The sequence below is a fragment of the Thalia democratica genome, chromosome 5, assembly GCF_965202585.1.
Source record: "Thalia democratica chromosome 5, ktThaDemo2.hap1.1, whole genome shotgun sequence".
In the NCBI taxonomy this organism is placed as follows: domain Eukaryota; kingdom Metazoa; phylum Chordata; class Thaliacea; order Salpida; family Salpidae; genus Thalia; species Thalia democratica.
The window spans coordinates 54735063-54760994 of NC_139169.1; the positions used below are offsets into that span (position 1 = coordinate 54735063).

The window sequence follows — 25932 nt, forward strand, 5'->3', positions numbered from 1 at the left end:
ATGAAAAAGCACGACGTGAGGTCAAAAAACAACAGTTTGTTTGGACTTGGTTGGATGGTGGATTTTATTGTTATTATTTCTTTCATCTTTTTGTTTTTGACCAAAAAATGCAGCTGCTCAGTTCAAAATAGTTTCAACGCTACACGTTAGTTCTTACGTTAAACAACTTAACTTGAAAACTATAATTGCAACGTAAACTACAAATCTACAATCATAGTTATTGTTAAGATTTTGGTGTAGTCAGGAAATTTATAACAAAAGTAAAAATTTAACTAAATTTTTATTGTTGTTTATCCAGTTGTAATTTATAGTGTGCTTTGATTTATTAAAGTCAAAGTTTGTAGAAAATTTTCTTTACGAAAAACATACTTTTTAAGCTAACAGTAAAAGAAACAGTCTCTAATAAACTGTTATAATAAACTGTTATAATAAACTTTAGTTGAAAAATTTTATCAATCATTACGTATCACGTACGTTTTTTTTATCATAAACGTGATAAGTTAAAAAATAAAATTAAAAATTTTAACTTATTTTGTTAATTTTAAAATAAAAACGACTTCTGCGTTTTAAAACAATAATCGACAATTTTTATAATATGAAAACACTCTTTTCTTTTACAACAAATTGTATATAATCTACAGTAATTTAAAAAAAAAGTATTACTTAGTTAAATGTTGTAGTTCTGGTAAAATAAAAACAATATAAATGCTATATGTTTAAATAAAATAAATATTAACAAAAGTATCTAACTAGCGTTATTTCTATACAAAACAGGACTAAAGTATACTTTCTAATCAATTTGCATGTTTAGTTTTTATTAAAAAGGTAAAAATATAACTGCTTAAAAAGTTCTTCAAACTTAAATTAAAGATAAACAGCAACAGATAATACTGAAATGAAAAAATCAACTTATGAAACATATTAGTATTATGATAAAGCTAAATATTATTCAAAGTAAGTTATTGCAAAAAATTAACTGAAGTTTTATTTAGTATAAGTATTTTAATACCGCTTTCGTAGACATATTTATAATCTTAAACTAACTGAGAGTTTATAAAATAATGATACCAAATTTTTAAAAGTCTTAATAATGACAGAAAATTTTTGTTGTTATAACCTCAGTTGGATGTACTCGAAGTCAAACTTAGATAACTCAAATGGGGTATTTAGAGGTTTTAACTATTTTATGAGTTTTTCAATATTATTTAAAATTAAAGCAATTACAACCAAAAACTTACCAACTATTTATTACATTTACTTAATAACATTTTTCAACACCGACCTGATAAGTGTATAAGATATACTAATTTAACTAGGATAAGTTAGCTATTAAATAGAACAAAAATTTTAAATATTCGATATATTTTTTAGCATTTTAGTTTATAAGTATTTTCTTTATTTTCACAAAACTTTTGCTAAATTAGACTCGGCAAACTTTACAAACCAAAAAAGAACCAATTTAAAAAATGGGGTACGACCTCCTCAGTCATGCACCTTCGACAGGGACTTATGTGGGTGGTACCATGACATTCATGCGCAGTTTACTTGGATCAGAAGAAAGGGAAGGACCCCTAGTGGTCAAACTGGTCCTATATGGGACCATACAACAAAAGGTTTTGATAATACTTGTGTCTTACTTGTAGCTTTGCAGATATATGCTAGTTGAAGATAATGACATAGTTTAAAAATGTTGAATTTTAAGTAATCTTGAATATTTTAGAAACTTTTAAAATGTTACAGAGAATTTTTTGATAAGGAAACTAAAATTTTACAAAATAAAACTCTTAACTTTTTAAACTATTGTAATGTTTAAAACTTTGAAAAAATTTTCCAGACATCTTTAAAATTTTTTAAACGTGTAACAAAATAGTACAAAATTAGATCGTGATAGGTTTTCAAGTTAAAACTTTTATAAACTTTATCAGAATCTTTAGTTGTATAAAGCTGTTTATTGATATTGATTAATATATATCTAGACTTGTCTCTTACATCTGATACTTTTACGTGACATATAAAAACGATAATTATTTACCAAACGATAAAAATTACTTAAGTATTAAAATCTAACGAACCTTTAACAAAAACTGTACTACCATTTTTACTAATTCTAATAATTGAGTATAATACTTAAACGTAATAAAAGTTTTTCGAATTTTTTTTGTATCTAAGCTATAGTCTAACAAACAAAAAATCACAAAAAGTTTCTTAAAAAAACTAGCCCGAATTTTTAAGCATCCCAAAGCAAAGTACTTGACTATAAAGAATGAAATCTAGTTTTAATTTATAAACGAAGTTTGTTTTTCGATTACTTGCAGCTCAATTATAAAACGTAATAATTTATTTTAGACGCAAGTAGGGGCTACTACATTTACCTTGAAACCTCTTCACCACGAAAGAAAGGTGATGTAGCAAGATTGATAAGCCCAACAGTATCAAAAGGAGGAACTTACTGCTTCAGGTTTAAAATGATGATTAATAATGTTGAAATGAAGTTGTAATGTTTGGTTTAAACTGTCAGATTTGATAAAGATTTTATGTATTTAATGTAATAAATTCCTCAAAAAAAAGTTCAAATTTAAACAAAAATTTTAGAGTGTTATGAAATTTAAATATTTGAAAACTTTAAATTTTTTTTAATAAATAACTTAAATTAGAAATAACTACACGACAATCTTTTTCTAATTATTAGGTCATTACTTTTTTTGCGTACCTTTTGTGTTCAAAATGTTTAAATAAAACAAAAGTATAAATTTTAAAACACTTGTAAGTGTTATTTGATTCGTTGCTTTAGCCTAAAATACCTTAGCCTACTTACGCTGGTTATTCATTAAGTTAAAAATTTTAATCAAAATATTTTAGTTTTTGGCACCATATGCATGGAGTTGGTATTGAACAGTTAAATGTGTACAAACAAAACATTGATAGTTTAACTACGACCAGTTTACTTAAGCTAAAAGGTCCATGGTCGGTTGATTTGACGTCTGAACAAAATGTTGTTTTGCCAGTAAAAAAAAAAAACTTTGATAAAAAACAAGTTTTTCGTCCATATGGTTGGTGGAATCAACAAAAAGTGCAAATAACTTCTGATAGTCCTTTTAAGGTAAACATTTAAAAAAAATAGAGAAAAAAAAGTAACATTGTATTGCTTACTAGCTTCTACCTTGTAAAAAAACTTAAACAATTTAATTTTTTTAACGAAGAATTTTTGACTGTACTGTGTTGTAATCATAATTATAATGTAATCATAATTATAATGTAAATTAAATTGTGAACAAAGTAGTTAAAGCGTGCAAAGAACTTAAAAAACAAATATAGTACTGTGTTGTTAATTTAGTTCAAAACATGTAGGAACATAATTTGACTTCAATATGTTATAATTTCAGAAGTTTTGTTTAAATTTGACTTTTGTTCTAAACTTAAAACAATTTATAAACCCTCAAATAAATTGTTTTAATTACAGATAATTTTAGAAGGAATCAGGGGAGACAACTTTAGAGGAGACATAGCTATAGATGATGTTTTGTTTGATAAAGGTCACTGCAAGCGAGGTTTATCCACTTATTTGATAGTAAAACATATTAAATTACCATAATAAATACTAAACAAACAAAAATTGTAGCTGCAAATATTTCTATTTTTATGGGCAAAGTTGATAAGTCCATAAATTAAATTATAATAATTAAAAGTTTTAGAGTTTTTAATAGTGTAATTTGCTAAATATTATATTTTTTTATTCTTTTTTTCATTTACCTATGATATTTTCAACTTTAAGAAGTATTACTTTTATTTTATAGTCATAAAACTTTACATATGTGACCTATAAGTGCTTCAAAACTTTAAACTTTCTTAAAGTAAGCTACATTAAGTACTTTTGATCATTCTGAAATACATTTTAAGTTACATTAGTTTTTTATTTTACATAACAAATCAAGAATACTTACTTTTAAACTAGAAATTTAATTATATTTTCTGATTTCTCAACAGACAAACTCTGAAAAATAAGAACAATATTAAAGTATTCTCGCGTTAAAAATTTCTTTTAGTTTTTACGTTTTTGTATTCCCTAGCTTTGATAGTATTTTGTAAAAAGCTTATAATATTATTGTAAAATTTTCATCTAAGTCAAAAATGTCATCATCTAAGATTTTTGCACTTAGTTTTGTTGTTACATAAATATTTTTTAACAACCGTAACTTTATGCTTTGACGTACTACTGTTGTTTGCGAAAATTAACTAGTACATTCCATTTTTTGTCAAAAACGTAGTGTACAGTTTTTTTTAACGTAAACAAAAACCAAATCTTTTAAACATCTGGGTAAAATGTAAAGCGCGTAATATGTCTGATTTTTTAATTATTAAAGAAAAATATATTTCTTTATAACTTTTACTCGACTAACTAGTTTTTTGGTTTAGTTTTCTATTAGGAATAATTAGTACTATATAAACTACCACCTCAATAAACTTAAAGTTATAGATAAATAAAATACTTAGTTTTTATTAAGCTAAACTCGCTTGTTAACTTAATTAAAATCGAAATTAACAAATATTGTTTGAGTTAATAATTTAAGCTTAAAACGTATTTCTGTCCAAATAATGGATTACTTAGAGTAAAGTTTTATCAACTAAATATAAACTCATTTAAATAAACCTTATACGATAATTTTTTTAATGCACGACAAATCTTTCTTAAACTAGTTTTTCATTTATTAAATTTGCTTTATACTAACTGGAATTTTTTAAAGAAAATCTTCTTTAAGATAAAACTATGTTAAAAAAAATTTCTTTTTATCTTATGATAACTATTTTTGTAATTTGAACTTTTTTTAAGATATCATCAAAAAACAATTTTACTCATAAACTATGTTTTTCTTATAAGTTATTTGTTGTTTAAGTTTTTTTTATAAGTTTGAAAAACAAGTAACAATTCCAAAAAACACTAATTAATATCAGACGATTAATATCCAACATTTATTAGTTTATTTTGATACTCTAACAAATGTTCACTTATGATTGAATAAATTTTCAATTTCTTCAAAATTTTGTATAACTTTTTAGTTAGTATCATTTTATTATACCAATGATAAGAACAAGTTAGGCATAATTTAGAATTTGCAGAGAGTTTCACTTTAATAGAAATTAAAAGTTTAAGCAAAAGTTATAAATTAAATGGTATAATAACTTTCATTTAATATATATGCATTTTGTTTACTTTTAAGTATGTGGTACTTTAAGTACAAAATAAAAAACAGAAAAAGTTAATTGTTCCAATAGGTTTTTAACGTCAAAAACAGTTTTTTTATATACATAACTATAGACATGACTGAAAAAGAAATTCACTGCTAAAAATAAAGTTTTATATAATTATTTTGGTAAAACATTAACTAGTAACTATTTTTTCACTAAAAAATGTTAAAAACACTTTAGAAAAACCTTACTAGAGCTTCAGAGCTATATACGTACCGTATACATTTTGTAAACAAACAAGAAATTACAATACTTATTTTTGTACCATTTAAGGATACCTTGTACTTGTTAAAATTGTTTTCTTAACACAAACTTAGTCTAAAAGATTACTAGTTTGTAGACTATACAGTTGCTTACTAATGTCTGACTTTTTTAAGTGACAACTTAAACAGAAAATCCTTAATTATTTTTTTTTTTTTTATTTAATAAGTTATAATTTTTTGTTGATTTTCTAACCTAGTTAAAAATAATCTAACTTAAAACTTAATCTGTATAAACATAAAAGAAAATATTGCTTATCTAAATTAAAACTAAACTAAATGTAAGTACTATAAAACTTACTAAATTTAAATTCATGTTTTTTTGGTATATAAAATATATCAAACGACAATAATAAAAAAACATATTGACTTAATTTAAAATGATATTAATAAAAATTGTGTAGTATAAAATTATTTCAAATCATAGTATTCATTGAAGCAAAATATTTTCTCTAAATAATGTTTTTCTTTCAATACGTAATGTTTTTTTAATGTACTTTTTTTTTTGATTAAATATATCACAATTTTAGTACATTATTCTAATTAAAGTAAAATTATAAAAGTTATGTAGTAATTGAAAAATGGTTAAATACACTATTTTGTTTAACATTTATAGTAAAAACTCTTTTGTGAAGCTTCTGTTGGCATCTTTTTTTCTTATTTTTAGTCTAAATTATTTAAAAACTGTCAATATTTAAGTCGTGATCACGCAAACATTATCAAATTACTAGCTTTATTTAATTTTTTGTTATGTTTAAATAAAGGAAATGTTTAAAAAAAGCACCGGTGATCACCGGTAATTTGAGATTAATGATTTTCATACACTTTGTAATTTTTATTGTTTAGATTTTAACCTCGTAACTGCTGTTTAAACGGCGTAACACAATAGATTTTTTTATTTGTTTAAAAGGTAGTTTTTTTATGGTTAATTTAAAGATAAATATTTAAGGGACAGAAAACTTAAACATGATCTAACATACTCGCTTTTACCTAGAAAAATTTTATCGTTGCAAAGTGTAGAGTTTGAGACTGATGTTTTTTAGTATTTGAAATCTCCTTAGCACCATTTGTATAATTTTCAAATAAGCTCTTTTTTAAGTATTTAGTTTTAGAACCATAGCTTTTATATTACCAATAATAAATTTATCATTTTTAGAATTTAAGTATTATAATAAGTTTTAAGTTATTTAGAACTTATTTCTTATTTAAAAAAAACATTTTTTTTTTCTTTAATGTTAAAGCTCTATAGAGAATTCTTTTCTTGATGTTTATAAAACAAAAAACTTTGCGAAATGCAGCAACATTGGATTGTAATTTTGAAGATACGATGTGTGGATGGACACAGGTTGACGATGACCAATACAACTGGCTACCTAACAAGGGACCCACTCAAACCAGGCTAACAGGACCAGTAAGAGACCACACACTCGGCTCAAAAGGTAGTAACGTAAAAATTTATAGATGTTTAGTGACACAAAGTTAAAAAAAAATTGAGATAATCAAGTTACGCTTTAATAACTATCAAACATTAGTTTTAAAGTACACTGCTGTAGTTAAACTTAAAACAAACTATGATAACTTGTGTCAAAACAAAAACAAAGAGATAGTACTAACTAGTGAAACTTATAACAAGCAGTAAAGTAATGCTTTTATTGTAATTATACTATTCTCTCGTTTTTTTTTATATATATCAACTATTTATCATGAAAAAATTAAGTTTACAATCCCACCGCCATAGTTGCAAAAATAACCAAAAATGTAATAACGTCAGAAATATTAAAATAAAACAAACATTAGGACAAAATTTAAGTCGGAAATTACGGCATTGATTTTATAGCAAATAAAAATCCAGACTTTGGCGTTATGAATTTTCCATATTTTTGTTTTCATCATTATAATAGTTATGTAATTAATTTTTGTATTAAAACTTTGTTCAGTTTCTTATAGTTACCACGTCTAAAAACTTAAATATGCTTAAAAGGTTTATAAAAATGATAAAAGTTTATCAATAATAATAGATATTCAGAATTAAGTTTTACTAACTTTAGCTATAACATTTTCTAAACTTAGTTCTTAAATTAGAATTAATGTAAAATTCACAACGTCAAAACTAACATTCTGTTCTTAAAAAAAACTTCGAGGTTATTAGTTTTTTGCACTTTCTGTGGCCGCAGCAAATATATAAGTTATTTTATTACTTTAAGCATTCAAGTGTTCATAATCCTACATTGATAATAAACTCTTTTTAGTTGTCAAAGAATAGAATAGAACGGAAGTTATAATAACATATTTGTGTGTATGTATTTAAGAAATATTTGTTTTAGTAATCACACAAGTTTTAGTAATTTCTACTTCTAAAAATTAAAGTAGCTACTTTTATACTTATGTATGTACTTAAATTTTAGACCTGTCAAAGAAGACAGTTTTTGAATTAAGTTAAATAAAATATAACAATTAAAAATAAAGTTTAGTTGTCTCGGATAGAACTAATACTAATAAGAATGTAAAGTGGTACTTTATATTATATTTTAATTTTTTAATATAATTTAATTAAAGTAATAGATTTAGTGAATTTACTTATTTTACAAACTAAAGTAGCAGTGTAAATTATATTTATGCTGCGTTAAAGCACTTTAAAGCAGATTTATATACTTGTTTTGAAATATAAAAAAAATTATTTTCAATCATTTCTTTATGACTAGTATTGCGAAGGCTCTGAAGTTCATAACCTTTGACAAAAGCTTTATACAAAAAGAATGGTAAAAATTACTTATAGCAAAATACGATACATCTTAATCTTATATGAAAATAAAGGAATCGAAGGGGGACGATATTTATACACTGAAGTATCATGGCCGCGGGTGAACAGGGACTCGGCTAAAATTTTTTCACCTTCCATTTACTGCACAGAAGATAAAACACCAATGTTTCAATTTTGGTTTGTTTAAATCATAAACTTTTCATAACTAAAAGTTGCTTTGTTATTATACTTTAAGCTTTTTATACTAACTCTCTCAAGAAATAGTTGTCTATATTTACAAACAAAACTTTAAAAATAAATCAATTTTATTAGAATATATTAAATAAACAAACCTTAATTTTAACGTTTCTGATTTTATTCAATTAAATTATTTATTGAACGACAAACAAAGCTCTCTACAAGTTTGGTCAGAGGACCTTGTGTACAAATAAACCTTTCGGTTATCCAGTTATACACTCCGGGTACAGTTTAATGTCTTGTCCAGGAGAAACTTTTTATTTTACATAACTCATGAGATATGTATTTGTTTTATAGAAAAAATAAACTAATCATTTATTTAGATAACTTTAAAACTAAACCTTAAATATTAAACTTTATTGAAAGGGTAACCTTCAGTTGTAATAGTAAAGTAACAAAAAAGTTAGTTGTTTCAAAGTTTAGTAGGTAATTTAGTTATTAGTAAAAATAAAATCAATTTAAAGGTTTCTTATTGAGACTTTCAATGTTAAATTACTAAATAGCATTTTCTTAACGTTTATTACGAGAACAAAACCTTTTTAATGTTTGTAAACGTTTTATTTACGAAACATAGTTTTATAATCTATAGTTTACTTTTTTATATTTGATTACACTGTAAAACTTAATTTTATAAAACTGTTAGTTAGTTTTTTTTATAGTTATTATATATTTATGTGTTTTAAGACTTCGGTGATTTTTTTTAATGTAAAATAATAATAATAATAATAATAATAATAGGTATCATATGTATGGTAAATCGGTTGGAACTTTAGAAGTTTTTCTAAGAAAAGTCAACAACGTACTTAACGATGTTATTGTCTGGAAAAAAGAAGGAAGTCATGGAGATTACTGGAATTTAGCGAAAATAAATATACCTGATGATTTTCGTAGCAACGTTAATTTTCAGGTTAGAACTATCATTCAGATTTAGTTCGAAGTAAACTTACTTGATTGTACTCTTTTAAATTTTATTTCAGTAATTTAAAGATTTGAATTTTAAACTATATGGAACATAGTTTAAACAGTCAGGTGAACACATAACTTGTTTCTTATAAAAAAGTTGACATCGTTTAAAGTTTTTTTATGTGGAACTAACTAGTTTTGATACTATTTTTTAATTTGTAAACTTAAAAAAAAATTAAATTGTATATTTTTTCTATTAAAGCATTTGCTGTCGTTCTATTATGATCATCTGTTTTTACTTTTTTATCATTTTAAGCTCATTGAAATACCGTTGAAAGTTGTTAGATGTACATGATCTAGTTCTAAAATTGTATTTACTCTAAAAATTTTATATAAATTATTGTGTTTAATAATCATACTTACAATTTTATAATTCCTTTAACGTCTGAAACTAAAGTTACAAATTAAGATGGGCTAAATTAATACCCTAAATGGTCTTTCTGGGTAGCTGTCAAATTTGCACGAGCGTACAAAATTGCACGAGAGGACAAAATTGCACGAAGGCATAAAACTGCACGAAGATACTTATGCACAAAGACAAAATTAAACGGAGATACTTTCGCACGAAGGGTAAGTTTTGCAAGAAGACACTTTTGTACGAGCAGACAATTTTGCACGGGTTGATTTTTTTTTTAGTTTAGTTTTTTTTTAGTTTTTTTTTTTATTAATACTATTACTCCTAACCCTTACCCTTGGTCGGTAGCTTTTTTACTTTAGTTAATTTATTTTTAATCTTTATTTATTTGTTTTTCTTTAAATAATAACTTTATTAAGTTATTTTTTTCATCTTTACTAACACTGTTAACCCTAACCCTTACCCTTGTTCAGAAACTTATTTTTAATTTTTTTTATATTTTAGTTTTTTTTTTTTTCGTTTTTTTTATTTATTTTTTTTCTGTTTTTTTTTTTTTTATTATCGTGCAAAATTGACTCTTGGTGCAATATTGTCTTCGTGAAATTTTGTACCCTAGTGCAAATTTGTCTTCGTGCAAAAGTATCTTCGTGCAATTTTGTGCTTTCGTGCAATTTTGACCTGTTACCCTTTTTTCTACTAAATTAAGAATTTTAAAAAAAAATATCTCAAATTAACAAGTTTTCTAAAATAACTAAACACAAGTTTTTGACAATATTAAATGTACGAAACTTAAGAAATGACAGTTTAGTATCAAAACAATTTAAATGTGATTGTTTAAAGTTAAACTAAATATAGAATTATATTGTTTTATTGCTACCTTTAGCGCAACATGAATGTTAAAATTAATGATAATTATTTTTTACTTTAAGTAGATTTCATAAAAACGAAGAGGTTTTTTTATTTTGTTCATAAACTATGGTTTAATCAAGTTTCTTATAAAAAAAATGTTTACTTCAAAATTATCATTAAAAGTGTATACAGTAGTATAGTTAAAACTTATTGCTGTATACTTACAACCAAGTAAAGTTGTGAGGGTTATTAAATTAAAACTCTCACTATAGTCAAATTTAAGCTCATTGAAAAGTAGACTTTAAAAGTTTATTGTGTCAGCTTTTTCTTTTTATGTACTACAAAATTTTTTGAACTTAGGTATTTATTGAAGCTCGGAGGTCAGACAAGCATCAGGGAGATATTGCTATTGATGATGTCATGATGACCGGTTGCTACCCAAATAATGTAAAAGTGTTTAATTCCACCGAACTAATAAACTTTCCAATCAATCAGATTCCAAAAACAGTTCAAGACAAATTTCCGGGTACACCTATAGAGTACTTACTTAAAAACTATAAAGTTGTTTTTTAGACTTTACTTTTAATTTTTTTTTTACAATTATTTTTGTTATTTGGTCAACATAATAACTAGATTTTGCTAACTATGAAATCACTATTTGTATCTTGAGTCAATATTTTTTATTAATTTATGTACTATACTAATCTTATTTTTAAATATTTTTTTTTTGTTTTCCAACTAAATGTATCTATCAAATTTAATATTATTATCTAAAAATATTATATAATAAAAATAAACCTATTTGACGATCAGAAAAAATATAGTAGAAAATTAAATTTAACCATAAAAATCTGAAAACCCTAATATATATGTAAATGGTTTATTTTAAGTTGCTTTTTCTAAAAGTTCAAATTTTTCTTTGAAAACAGAAAACCTAAATTGTAATTTTGACGAACAAACTCTGTGCTTGTGGTCAGTTGACAAAACAAATTTTCAGAATGAGCGCTTTTTATGGCATAATCACTACGGCAATACAACTTCTGAAATGACAGGTCCAAGAAACGACCACACTACTGGTGGTTAGAATTTTGGGTTTATATATCTACTGGTATAATCCTATTTCACAAGCAACTGATTCAAACCGAAAATAAAAAAATATATACATAAATAAAACTTTTGTTTGAGATATTTTTTTGTTATGACTTTTTACAACTACATTTACAAAAACAAAAACTTATTTTTTTACTTTTTTTTTGTAATTTTTTTTTTTTATACAATAAAAAACTCAAAAACCAAGATTTTAATTTTTTTTTCTTATAAAATTTGTAATAAGAATTTAGGTATATCAACTCGTTTTTTAAAGTTTTATATAAATGGGTTATGCTTTGTAAAATTTTTTATTTAAAGAAATATTAACATGTTTAATCATACATCTTAATATAATGATTATCTTGTGAAAAATAAAAACAAAAATCTGAAACTAAAACTAAAACAGTTTTCAAATCGTTAAATAAATTGTTACAAAAAATCAAACGAAGGTTTAAAAAATCTACAAGTCTAATGCATACTAGTTTAGTTCAAAAGGGTTTAATATAAGTTAACTGAAGACGGGCTATTGTCTTAAAGTGCTTTGAACTAAACAAGTATGCATTAAACTTGTAGATTTTTTAAACCATCTTTTGATTTTATGTAACTACTGATGCAGGGGAAAAAATCACAAGTAATAAATTAACTGTGTCCTGGAATGATTTGAGAATTTTATATAAATCTTGTGAATATTAATTGTATAGCAGGGTTAAGTTTTAATTACAGTTTTTTAAACTATTCAACTTTTACATTCTTAGTAACTATCGTTATGGTAAAGCTTTAAACTCTTTGCTTTTCTAAGATGGTTGGTACATTTACACGGAAGCTTCTTTAGCACAAAAAGGTGACAAAACACAGCTTAGAAGTGTAAAAATTCCGGCTCAAAAAGACTTTTGTTTTACGTTTCACTATCACATGTTTGGAAAGTCTATGGGTAAACTTGAAGTTTTCACTACTCCCGTTGGTAACAACAGGTAAAAAGAAACAAGTTTAGTTGTTATAAAGAAACATTATTTCGTTACAAGTGTACTTACTTTTGAAACTCTGTAATATGATTTATTTACTCTTTAAAAACCTTAAAAGGTTGTTTTAACAGACTATTTAGTAAGCTTTGGCTTAGTGGACAAAAGTCTAAAAACGAAAATGACTGGAAGTTAGCGGAGGTACAAATTAAAGAAGCATTTGAATTCCAAATAATTATCAGAGCGACCAGAGGAGAAGATTTCTATTCGGATATTGCAGTTGACGATTTACTTATTAAAACTAAGTGCAGTATGTGTTTAAAAAATATTGAAACATGATTAAAAAAATTCTCAGTACTACTAGAAGTAAAAGTAACTTATTTTAAAAAAGACCAATATTAAAAACCTATATTAAGACAGACTAACAATTTACCTTAAAGTAAAATTACTTAAACTAAAGCTTAAAGGAGTTAAAGACGATTAATAGATAGAATATCATAAATGATTTTAATTTTTTATACACAATTGTTGTACAATGTATGAAAAAATTGCATATTTGTAAGTTTAATTATTTTAGACTAAGGTTCATTAGTTAACTTATATACAATGTTGAATAAAAAATCAACGTTTTCTGCAACTTATAAAGTTAAAATTTATGATTAGCTATTCAGGGGCGTAGCGTGGGAAGGGACACTGGCGCATGCGGGCCACCCAAAAAAAGAATGTAATATTTTTATCCTTTATTATTTATTTTTTCTGCTTAATTTGCCTTTTTTCAACTATGTTTATCTAGTATTCGAAAAGTTAAACGAAATTTTGAATACCAATTAGTGACAAGTTAGGGAAATTACCCAATATACTGATTCGGTCAGCAAGCGAAAGTGCGCACCAAAGTTGATGAAAAACTCCATAAGGAAAAATTTTATAACATCATTAACTTCATAAGAATTTAGACTCAAAAAGTACGTAACTTATTAGTGCACCGCAGTAGTATAACCTTATAACAGATTTTTCTACAAAAAGTTTACAAAAATACGTCACGCTTAAAGGAAAATTAAACAACTTTACAATTTTTTTTTTATGGTACAATAAGTGTTAAGACTACTGCTAGTATTCTGAACTTTATTTTTGTAAACATACAAGAAAAAGCGTGTCGGCCTATGAGAAATAAACTTTGTTTGTAATTTTTATTTTAAACAAATACAATCAGATGAATTAAATTTTAAAAGTATACTTTAAACTATTTTACAAAGTTGTAATAAATTGTATAAACAGTTATGAAGTTGGTCTATTTTAACTTCTGTGTAACTTTATTTAAATTATGTGCAATGAGGTGTTGTTATCACTGTTGTATTGTATATTAAAGAGATTGATATTTTTTTCGTAAATAAAACAGACACTTTCGTTTTATGGAATATTTTCATTTTTAAAGATATAAAGTTTACTGTATGTAATAAAAACAATTTTTATTTAGTAAGTTTACATTTGTGGAAGTATAAATAATTATAATGAAATTTATACTTATTTGTGATTGTTAAATTTTGTAATATATAAATATTCTTTAAAACAGTTACTTCGAACTTATTTTACTTAATGAATTTATTTCATTTATATTACTTATAAAAAGATCTTTTTATAGCTAATTACAAAAGTTTTAGCTTAAGGGATTTTTTGAAAAAAAAATTTGCGCACCCTCTGACCAAAACACCACGCTACGCCATTGCTATATTACAATTTATTATAATCTACCTTAAAGTAAAGTATGTTGACATGTGTGTTTTCTTCACAGTTTCTTACGATTTCCAAGAAGTTTATTTTCGTATAAAAACAAAATATGATTAGTTGCTTAAAAGTTATTGAAAATACATTAAAACATAATACAAGTAGCTAGCTTATTTGAAATAGATAAAACTAAGTAAAATTTAAAACTAAGTAAAATCTAAATGAATGTTTATAACTATACTGCTATTTTATAAACATTTTAAGTATTAAAAACTACTCATATAAAAAAAACTTAACAGGTGTTACACAAAAACAAATTAAAATAGAAACAGCACGAAAACAAAACGAGCTACAAAACTACACTAGTGGGTCTTTTATGTAAAAAATATAAAACTAACAAATTACAAAATTAAATCAATATTTTTTGTAATAAAATTGATAAAACTTTAGCTAATGATCTTTCTTGCAACTTTGATGACTTTACTTTGTGTAACTGGACACAATCCTACCAAGACGATTTCGATTGGACCGTTTCAAATGGCGGTCAGACTCTTTCTTTTGGCACTGGGCCTACAAGAGATCATACCACTGGAAGTTATTTTTTCTTTAATATTATCAATTAAGTAAATAGATATAGAAAATTATTTTTTACTTATTAAAAAAAATATATTTAGTTTTTTAGACCAAGTAGTATTTTGCCATAAATTTTTTCGTTAAAAAAGAATGTTTTTTTTTTTAATTTAATTGCTTTACTTTGTACTACCAAATTACTTTTCATGCAAACTAGATGGACAATTTGCATACATTGAATCATCGAATCCACGATTGCCCAATGATAAAGCAATTATATCCTCCCACTACACAGAAATTAATAAACCAGTGTGTATGAGCATGTGGTATCATTTGCATGGAAAAGGTACTTGTGTTTAGAATGTTATTATTTCAAGGGTACATATCAAACAAAAAGTTACTTTTATACCTTGCTTTTTTAGAACAGAATTGAAACGATTATTGTAGATACAAACTACTAAATAAAGCATTGATTATACTGCTCACTTTACTTTTGAAATATTTTAAGGCATTGGCTCAATTGAGGTCCATCACATAGTAGTTGAAAAAAATAATACAAGCAGAGTTCTTCGTGATATGTTACTCTGGAGCGAAAAAGAAAATCATGGAAATAAGTGGTTAGAAGTTCAGACAAGCTTATTAGTTAGTTGTATTTTTTATAAAAATTCTGTTTGGTTTATGTCGCATAATTTAATAACTTTTTATAGGTAAAGTTATAAAGCTTTTTGTTAAATCACATGACTTATAGAATTAGAAAAAGTTTTAAGGAGTTCTATTTATTTTATTTTTATCTAACCTAAAAAAAGTCTTTAAAACTACCTATCTAAATATATTCTTGCGTAAAATAACCAGTTTGTTTAAACAATATAAGAACACTGGTTGGTCAAAGATTGAAATTCATGGAATTCGAGGTTTAAACTGGACAAGCGATGTTTCAATTGATGACATAACGCTTACAGATGGGGAATGCCGTAAGTTTGTTATGTTTTCACGCGAAAACTATTCAAGAATTAAAACAAATAATAATCTTAAATATTGAATAAATAACTATATATAATAAATATATGTGCGACATGGTAGGACTTTTCATGCTAAGCGAAATAAAATAAAACTAATATATTCAATGAAGAAGAATTCGGTATATATAGAGACGATGGCCTTGCGGTCATCCAACCTAAATCGCCGAGAACCATAGAAAACACAACAAAAGAATTACACAAAATTTTTAACAAGTGGGGTTTTAAAATAACAGTGGATGCAGGCCTAATCAAAACAGACTTTTTAGATATCGAACTAAACTTACCCAACAAAACATACAACCCATTCAGAAAACCAAATTCGGATATCCTTTATGTAAGCAACAAATCAAACTACCCTAATCAAATATTAAAACAATTACCTATAACTATTAACAAAAGACTAAACAATTTATCAAGTAACGAAGAATCATTTAATCGTATAAAACATAGTATCAATCAGCACTAAAATCCACCAACTACAAATTCAACCTAGCATACCAAAAGGCAAATGAAAAAACAACAAAAAAGCAAAGAAAAGGAAAAATTATTTATTTCCACCCACCTTTTTCCCTAACTGTAGCAACTAAAATAGGCAAAGAATTCTTAAACCTGATAAATAAACACTTTGACACAAACCACCCATACCACAAATTTTTTAACAGGAACACACTCAAAATTTCTTATAGCTGTATAGAAAATTTTAAAACAAAAATTCTTAAACACAATAACAAAATATTATACAACCTAAACTTCAAACAACAAGAAAAAACCTGCAACTGCAGGAAAGAAAAATATCCTTTAAACAATAACTGCCTATCAAAAAATATAATCTACTGAGCTATTATAAAAACAGAAGATATAACAAATTTTACGTGGGTTCTACTAGTACAACATCTAAAAACAGATATAGCAACCATAAACCAAGCTTTACTAACAAATTAAATAGGCACAATATCGAATATTGAACTATATTTGGGAGTTAAAAGACTCAAAAAATACTATAATTTAAAATAGGAAATACTCTGCAGAACTAAAACAAAACCGAAAAACAACAAAATATGCCATTTATGTTGCTTGGAAAAGTACGAGATTGAAAAAATTAAAAAGATATATCACTAAATAAAAGAAAAGAAAGGCAGCAACCCTGCCTCCATAATCAAAACATGTATTTTAAAAGAACAAAAACCAATAATTAATAACAAAAAATAACAACAAAATAAAATCAAAAACAAGAACAAACAAACCAAAAATAAGTTGATTTGTACTTAAGTTGTTTTTAGAATAGGCTAACTAAAATTATTCAATTTTATTTGAAACGTCACAATGTGTTTTTTGTGTAGTTCTTTAAATTTTTTTTGCTTTGTTCTTTATTTCGTTCTGAAGATATGTATTAAACATTGAAACTAAGTAAACGATTCGAAAATTAGTTGTTTTTTATACTATAAATATATATATATATATATATAGTAATAATTAAGTACAGAAACTAAAACACAAATTATTACAAAAGCTATGAGTATTAGTTTTAAAATAGTTTAGCTACAAACTAAAAGTTCAAATAACAGCTTTTTCTATTTAAAGAGATGTTCAACTGTTCATTCAACGAAGGATTATGCGGTTGGGTGCAAGATATTAAAAATGACGTGCTAGATTGGATTAGTGTTAAAAAAAGTTTGTAAAATTTTAATTCATTTATTGATGAGGTTGTAATACTATGACGGTGATTATCGTCATCAAAAAAAACTAATGACGAGTTTGTTACGGTTAAACTTTTATCATAGAAATATTTGCTGTTCTACTTTTTTGTATGTAGCAACTCGAGTTTTTTTCTTATTGCAGAAAATAGAAATGACAGATTTTTGTATATTAAATCTTCAACACCTAGAGGAAAGGGTGATAACGGAAGACTAATAAGTCCTATTATTTATCCTGTGAAGAAATTGCACAAAAGTTAGCTGTTATAAGTTTTATTTTAAAGTTTTTTTACTAAAACTTTTGACAATATGTAATAAAAAGTGCCGTTATAAAATTACTGTACTTAGTCAAAAATAAAAAGCAAGTGTGCTTGTTGGTAGTCGGTACATAAAACATATTTAAAAATATTATACATTTTATAGCTTGCCTAAACTTGATAGGTTTTATTTTTTTATTCTTAGAAAAAATATTGGGTTTTATTTCAATAATTTATTTGATTAAATGTTTAAAATAAAACTCGAATGCAAAGCACATCAAACTTATTTCTTACAGAATATTGTCTAAAGTTTTGGTATCGCATGTTTGGAAACGGAATGGGGGATATAAGCGTTTTTAAAAAGCATCTTAACTCAACAACAAACGGCACTAAAGTGCAGTATGGAAATGTTAAGAGGGTGTGGAAGCGTAGCAGAAGTGCAGGTAACAGGTGGGTGCTTGCTGCAATCGACATCGAAGAAGATCAGCCATTTCAAGTTTGTTAAAACTTTAGTACAATCAGCTTGATTGAATTTTTTATTTAGTCAATACACGAAAGGTATTATTCAAAAATTGTAGCAAGATGAGCAGAGAGTCCACTAACTATTTTTATTAATGTATGAGGTTTATAGCATAATTTATTATAAAATAAGGTTTCACGAAAAATTACAAAACAATTTTTGTTTAGGAAGAATTGTGTTTTAATAGCAAGTGTTTTGTAATTTAAGATCCCTTTATGTGAAAAAAGGTTTAACAAATGAAAAGTTATTAATCTCGTGCCTTGTCTTCCAAATTTTAAGTTTAGAACTGTAATTTTATGATTTAAAACTATAAGTGTTAAACTTACTTTATCGTTTATATAACAAAAATGTAAATTATTAAAAAAGTGTAAACTATATAGATAACGAAATTCAACTATTATGTACAGAAATTTTTAATTATTAGCATTTTAGACTACATTTTGATCATTATTTAAAAACAGGTTTTATTTCATTAATGTAAAACAAACCACAGATTATCTTCGAAGCTGTTCGAGGTTGGGGTAGCAGGGGTCAGCTGGCAATTGACGACGTCACAATACAAAACGGTTTGTGCGTGAAATGCTGCAATGACAATGCAGCTTCCAAATGGTTTCAATGCTCCAACTACGAATGCATATTGGCAAAACACAAGTGCGACGGAATAGCTGATTGTAGGGATGGAAGCGATGAGGACTTTTGTCAAGGTTTTAGTTTCGTAAAAATTAAAAAATACTTTTTTTGTTCAATAAAAGTGAACAAAAAAAAGTCAGTTTTTAAATTTTTTGGTAATAGATATTAAATGTTAGATATTTTGTTAACTGTGATTGGCCAAAATAATAAAATTCATACAAATAAAACTTAACAAAATACTTTCATATTTATTCAGTTTTGTAGATCTTTTTCTTTGTTTAAATTAGCTTTTTAATAAAACACTACTACAACTAAAATTTTAAAACCATTATTGTGTTATTACAAATAAAATCGAACATTAAACTTTATAAAAATAGATTGTATGTTATATATACAAAGCTTTATCTGTACTCAGATTGCGTTTTGTTGAACTCATTTTGTTCTTACGTAAGAAAAACTAGTACTAAGTGCTAACTGATCAAAATATTTTTAGAAAAAAAATAATTTAATGTTCGTTACGCTTATCTTAATTTAAACGAAAAATTTCATATTAATCAACAAAGAAAAAATAAAAGAAATAACAACCTTAAAACTTAAGTTCTATATTAAGAATACTTAAATCAAAAAAATCCAACCGAATATTTTGAATATTTTTTTCAAGCTTTGTTTTGTTGATTAGTTTTGGTAATAAACTTTGTTAAACGAATACATCCGTCAAATTATTAAACGTGCTCACTTTACTACAACCGCAGTATTTCCAAAACACGTATTTTTCAACACATTTCTAGCTTTAAGAAACATTTGATGCTAATTGATGAACAAATTAATAACTTAAACGAATAACTTTTTCTTTTTATAGACTTGTAATTTATTGTTTCTATTTTTTTGTTTATGAAATAAAAATAACTATTGATCAAAATAGGATGTGGCGTGACTCCGATTAAGCCAATAACAAGTTTACAGTACGGAAAAATAATAGATCTTTCATTTTTGAAAAATAATGCTAACAGCAATCCAACCAGCATTGAGCACCGCGAAGTTCCTGAGGTTTAGTTCTAAAATAAAAAATATTTTTAAAACAATAACTTAGTTTTGTATAATAGTTACAATCAAATATTTAACCAAAAAAAAACTTACAAACTTTTTTGTTGGTGATAATATTCAAAGTTTATAAAATAAAAATAGTTTTAAATATTAAATATTTTATACTTTTTTCATATTTAGACAGCTTATATTTTAAATCTATTTTAAAACTAAAACTAAAATAAATAAAAATTTGATAGGTACGGCAGTTCATGTCAAATAAAATTTCCTATTCCGATATACTATTCAAGTTTATTGAAAAGAAACCTTTAGAAAACAATTTACTGCCGAAAAAAAAATATAGAAGTCTTATAACAAATCATGAATACATGATAAATGAAGATCTACAAGAAACTACTCCAATCTATTCAGCATCTTTTAGAAATAAAAAAATTGAATTTGAAAAACTAAACACTGAAACAATAAAAACTTCTATTGATATAAACACGATGTATTCTCTAAATGAAAAACAAACGAGTCAAACAAACATAAGGTTAGTTATCAAGTTTAGTTGTACAAAATTAAGTTATTCGAAATACAAAACTTGTTTTAAACGAAAACATTACAAAAGTATTAATTTGTTTAAAAACAACTTAAACTAAGTTATTGCACACGGATTAGTATGCTGGGCAGTTTATGAATTAATAAAGTTCTTAAATAAAATTAATAAAACCGAAAATCTTTAGACATAGGTATAATTTTTTTCTGATAAAGTGTTAAAATCTATTTAGATAAAATATATGTTATAAAATAATTCATATTTATATTTAAGTAACGTTCTGTCATAGTAAAATTTTTTATCAATTAACATATCACTTTATAATTATATTAGTATCTGTTTTGCAACAAAATAGTTTTGTTTTATTGAAACCTTAATAAGTTTTAGTTTAGTAACAAACTTTTACATGGTATACGTTACCCATATTTGTTTGTTGTATTTAGAGTTGAGTTCTTTATAGTATATGTTTTTGTTAAGGATTGAAACATTTTATTGACAAAAATTTAAATTGAAAAATTTAGATTGAAAATAAGCGGGGGAAATGAAGCGAAACGTAACAGTTGGCCTTGGCAGGTAATTTTAATGTTAATAGTATCGTTAAACTTATTTCTATAAAAACTTTTATTAAAATTGATGAAGTCCTTTTAGCCAGAAAACTTTGTTTTAAAGAATTAATAGTTTTTGAAACATTAAAAATTAAACGTATACTTAAACAGTATTTTTAATGTAAGTTGTTTGAAAAGAAATGAGTGCAATAAACGATTTTTTTTTGATAAACAAACTTTTAATTTAATGGTCAATTTTTAAAACAATTATGTTATATTTTTTTAATACTTTACTACCAGTACTTGAATATTTGATATTAAGTAGTTAAAATACTATTTTTTTTTTACTATCAGTAAAAATTTAACAGGCAACTTACTTCGTAATAGACTTATCAAGCAGCACTCCGGTTTCTTATATATGCGGGGCAACATTAATTGATAGATACTGGATACTCACAGCTGCCCATTGTCCAGGGCTGTTAGTTTTTGTAAATACAGTTCAAAGTTGTTATTATTTGTTTTCAGTTAATAATTAACAATCAAGTGTACATTTGAGTTAAAACTATTCCTTGTTTAAACAATTTATCTTTAACATTTTACCTACACAATAAAAATTTGTTTATATTAAATATCAGCAGTTGTGCTCTTTATAGGAATTAAGCTAGTGCATACTCTAGTTCTTTAAAAGTTATCCAGTTAATAAAGAAGTATTTTTCAGAGGTCACCAACACAGTGTGGTATTGGGTGGTCATGATCTGCTTGAATACAAAGGTTCAGAGCAAAAGCTTGAGGTTGAAGCAGTTTACGTCAATAAAAACTATTCACTCTCTGGTGACCTGCAAGGAGATATTGCATTAGTCAAACTTAGGTATATTAATTGGTCTAATAATGAAAAATTATACATAGATTTTATGAAATTGATTATAGTGACTTGACAAAAATACTTACATATTGCTACGAGATTGTACTAGTTACATCTATACTGATACCTCCTAAATTCAAAAACATTATAATATTTAAAAAAAGTTAACTACTATAAAAAAGTATAATTAAATTTTAGAACCCCTGCAAGATCTTCTCCATCCGTACAGACTGCTTGTTTATTGTCACAAAATGATGCTGAGTTTCAACCAGGAACTGTTTGCATGACAACTGGTTGGGGAAGAACAAGCAAAAGTTGTTTTAAAATATCCTTCTTTTTTTTACTTTGTTCCAAAAAAAGTATTATTTTCAACTGTATAAGTTTATCAAAAAACTTAATAACTTATGTAATGTATGTTAATCTTTTTTTTTTAATTCTATTAATTTTTTTATGCCAATGAAAACTTATATTAGTTTTTAGACGTATAGTACATGACTTAAGTATTATTTTTTTTTTTTTGAGTTATTTTTCAATAGCTTAGATGTAATACCAATAAGCATACTTTTTTGTAGCTTTTTTAACTGGTTAAACATAAACTTCTTGATAAAAACAATTCTTTTTTATGTTTCATTGCTACTTAATCTTTTTGTAAAAGTTAATTAGAAATTTTAAATTTAATTTGTTGCTCACTTTTATTTAAGAAAGCATAAATGAGATTCAAGCCGCTCATTATTTTTATAAAAAAAACAGCACAAGACATAGTTCGAAAATTGCGACAAGGAGAGGTTCCTTTGATCGACAAAGTCGCGTGCCAAAACTTGTTTTATCCATCTTATAACATCCACGAGAAACTGGTTTGCGCGGGAGGCACTGGAGCAAACTCTTGTTTGGTTTGTTTTAGTTTAGTTAAAGTTAAAACCGAAAAAAAAAAGACTTATTAAACTAAAAAAAGCATGAATATGTTATTTTCTTTAAATAGATAAATTTAAGTGGTGTAATAGTTTAATACTTATTAGTCCAAAATTTACATTTATAACTTTTATTAACTGCTTTTCAGTAAACTAGTTCTATGTGGATGTTGTTCTTTTTGTTTATTTACGTTATTTATATGGTATCAAAACAAACTGTTTTGGTATTTTAAAGTGTTTTTTTTTGGTCAGAGTTTAATTGTATATTCACTCTAATTAAGCGTAAAGTACTTATAGGTTGGTTCAATTTTCGCTAAAAGTTTTACAAATCCAGTTGTGAACTGCTTGGTTACTTTTTCCTTCTTTAATTTTTTTTTTATTAACTACTTTTAGGGATGAAAATTTCAAATAACAAAGAGTGCTACAGCTATTTTTTAAACTATAATAGTATTTTGTATGAACTGCTATCAACAAAAACTTATGTTTTTTACAGTTTAAAAAAAAATAATAGTTTATGTCTTCTTGATATTATTCAGTATACTATTGAATTTAAGTTAGTCTATTAACTCGGTAATAATGTTAATTAAAGTTTGACTTAATAAAGTGATAATAAGTTTTAATGAGAGTTATAAAAGTTATTAACAGATCTTAATTATGAACGCTGAATGAAAAGCGGTTTAATAAATTTCTAGCATATAAAATTAAAATGTTTGTAAACTTACTCATTCAAGTACCTCACATAATTTTTTTTTTGATTTTTTTTTTTGGAAGACTGTTGTTTTGACGTTCATAGTTATTCTTGTTAAACAATAAATTTTATATCAAATAATCAGTAAATACACTCATAGCTTTACTTTGTCTTAACCTATTAAAATAATTTATATTGCTTTATATATGTACCTTTATTAAATTTAACTGTAGAAGTCAATATGTTGAAAATTTAGCAACAATTGTAATATGTTTGTTACTTAACTTAATCAAATTTTAATTGTTCATCCGACAGTTGCATTTTGAGCTTTCTATTTTCATAAGATGTCATCAGTTCTAAAAAAAATAGTTCAAACATAAAAATTTTAGACATTATTCCAATTATTTAAACTTCTTAAAAATAAACTGAAGCAGTGATAGTTCGAGAAAATAATTTGGACACACCCGCTGTTGATTATGTAATAAAATGTAAAAATTAATTAAAATAGAAACTTTTTTAAAGTTTAAATATTAAAACATATAACATTGAAAATGACATGATATATACAGCTAAAGTTTGAAAACGTTATAATTGAAAAATATTTTTTTAATAAGAATATCTGCATGATAATAAATTACTTATATGAATAAAAAAATTTGGAATTTCTGAATGTTTAAATAACTAGTTTACTAGTTACTGATATGTTTATAAAATTTATTTGATTAACGTTATTAAAATTATTTTTCTTTAGACTTGTTCAAAAAAAGTATTCGTTTATTTAAGTAGATCCTTAATTGATTTTTAACAGACTAAGTTGAAAAGAAACCTATTTTTAACAAAACTAGAAGTTCTTAAAAATTAAAAGTAAGGCTAGGGGATTCTCGACTCCTAAGACTTATACTAGCAAAGAGTACTTTGAAATAACAAAAACGCATTACTGTTTTGTTTTCACGTAAATAATTTTTTAGAAGTGTTTACAGAGTGTCACAAAAATATTACTTGAAAAATTCTTATCTATTACTAAAGCTTCGTTGTTTTGTATAACAAAAAAATGACGCGTTCAAAAAATACTTACAAAATATTCGAAACAACTATACTTTATCATATTATAACCTTTTTTTTTGTTATATGTTAATATAATTTTAAAATAAGCTTTAAAATATAAAAGTCAAGTTTTTATTCATTTGCTTAAAATAAATTTCGTGCTCTAAAGTTTTATAAAAACAAAATTATTAACTAAGAACTTATTTAAACATATTTATTTTACTTTCATACTAAAGTACTTACTACTAACATTTAATACATAAGTTCAATTTTATTAGCAGTATTCATGAACATTACAAAAATTTGCTTTAGGGAGATTCAGGTGGACCTCTTGTGTGTAAGCGAAAAGATGTCCATTATCTGGTGGGAATAACAAGCTGGGGTGATGCTGACTGCAAGTTGATGATACCTGGAGCATACACAAATGTTCAAAAGTACATGAGGTGGATACGGACCATAATAAACCACCACAGATGCAACCCTTTTCAAGGATGATTTCTTTCTTCAATTTTCATTAGATTAAATTTTGTTTTATGCTATGAACAATGTTAGAAATGAAAAAGTAATAATTAAAATCTTTTTTTAAGAAATTAAATTTAACTTAATGAAAAAATATTTAAGCAAGCAAAAACATTAATATAATACTATATTAAAAATAATAATAATAATAATAATATAACTTTATGTAAGGCAATAAGAGCAAGCAAAGTTATATAAAGTCGTAAAGGAAATATTTTCTAGTCATTAAACAATTTTACAATGTTTTAGCTATACCTTAAAATTTATGGATCCATTTTAACGATGTTTGTTTTTATTTGCTAAATACTGCCGTATTTAAAATCTTAATATCAATCTACCTCATTTATTTGCTTACTATTTTTAGTTTCCTGCCGTGTTTTAATGTTTCGTACTGACTATTAAATAGTTTTAAAAAATTAGATTGTTACATTTTTTATTACATTTTTTTCTGTAGTCTCTATTACTTTACTCGCTTATTAGGCAAAAAATTTTTTTTTTTAAAACATTACTACTTTCTTGATTTTTCTTCGGTTTTATAATAATAAATAAAATAATAAAAAAACTACATGAATAAAAATTTAAGTTTAACAAAAAGATAAAATAACTATTTTAATATTTAGTTTAAAATTACTAAGTTAAGCAAAGTTTAAAAATG

At 24.9% G+C, this 25932-nt stretch overlaps 1 protein-coding gene across 2 annotated transcripts; it reads left to right on the forward strand.

The window, feature by feature from the left end:
* Positions 1–25643, forward strand: LOC145835384 (MAM and LDL-receptor class A domain-containing protein 1-like). 2 transcript variants are annotated; one of them, XM_082942949.1, is made up of 29 exons: positions 1–145; positions 1425–1613; positions 2347–2458; positions 2860–3100; positions 3461–3548; positions 6803–6943; positions 8319–8442; positions 9241–9409; positions 11030–11195; positions 11599–11748; positions 12558–12729; positions 12852–13027; positions 14739–14804; positions 14890–15033; positions 15227–15355; positions 15518–15651; positions 15881–15980; positions 17610–17699; positions 17868–17978; positions 18276–18475; positions 18993–19203; positions 20052–20176; positions 20413–20705; positions 21233–21284; positions 21625–21734; positions 21975–22124; positions 22317–22432; positions 22869–23008; positions 25071–25643. In XM_082942949.1, exons 1-29 carry the CDS (start codon positions 1–3, stop codon positions 25251–25253), a joined length of 4227 nt encoding a protein of 1408 aa, XP_082799075.1. In that variant the 3' UTR covers positions 25254–25643. The 2 variants fall into 2 exon arrangements, with proteins under 2 accessions (XP_082799075.1, XP_082799076.1); XM_082942950.1 differs by lacking the exons at positions 22317–22432; positions 22869–23008; positions 25071–25643 and having other exon boundaries at positions 21644–21734; positions 21975–22099.
* The last annotated feature ends 289 nt before the right edge of the window (positions 25644–25932 follow it).

Coding starts and splice junctions, on each gene's coding strand:
- LOC145835384 (XM_082942949.1), top strand. CDS start 1: ATGAAAAAGCACGACGTGAGGTCAAAAAACAACAGTTTGTTTGGACTT. Junction 146..1,424: donor AAATAGTTTCAACGCTACAC/GTTAGTTCTTAC, acceptor TTGCTAAATTAG/ACTCGGCAAACTTTACAAAC. Junction 19,204..20,051: donor CGATGAGGACTTTTGTCAAG/GTTTTAGTTTCG, acceptor TGATCAAAATAG/GATGTGGCGTGACTCCGATT.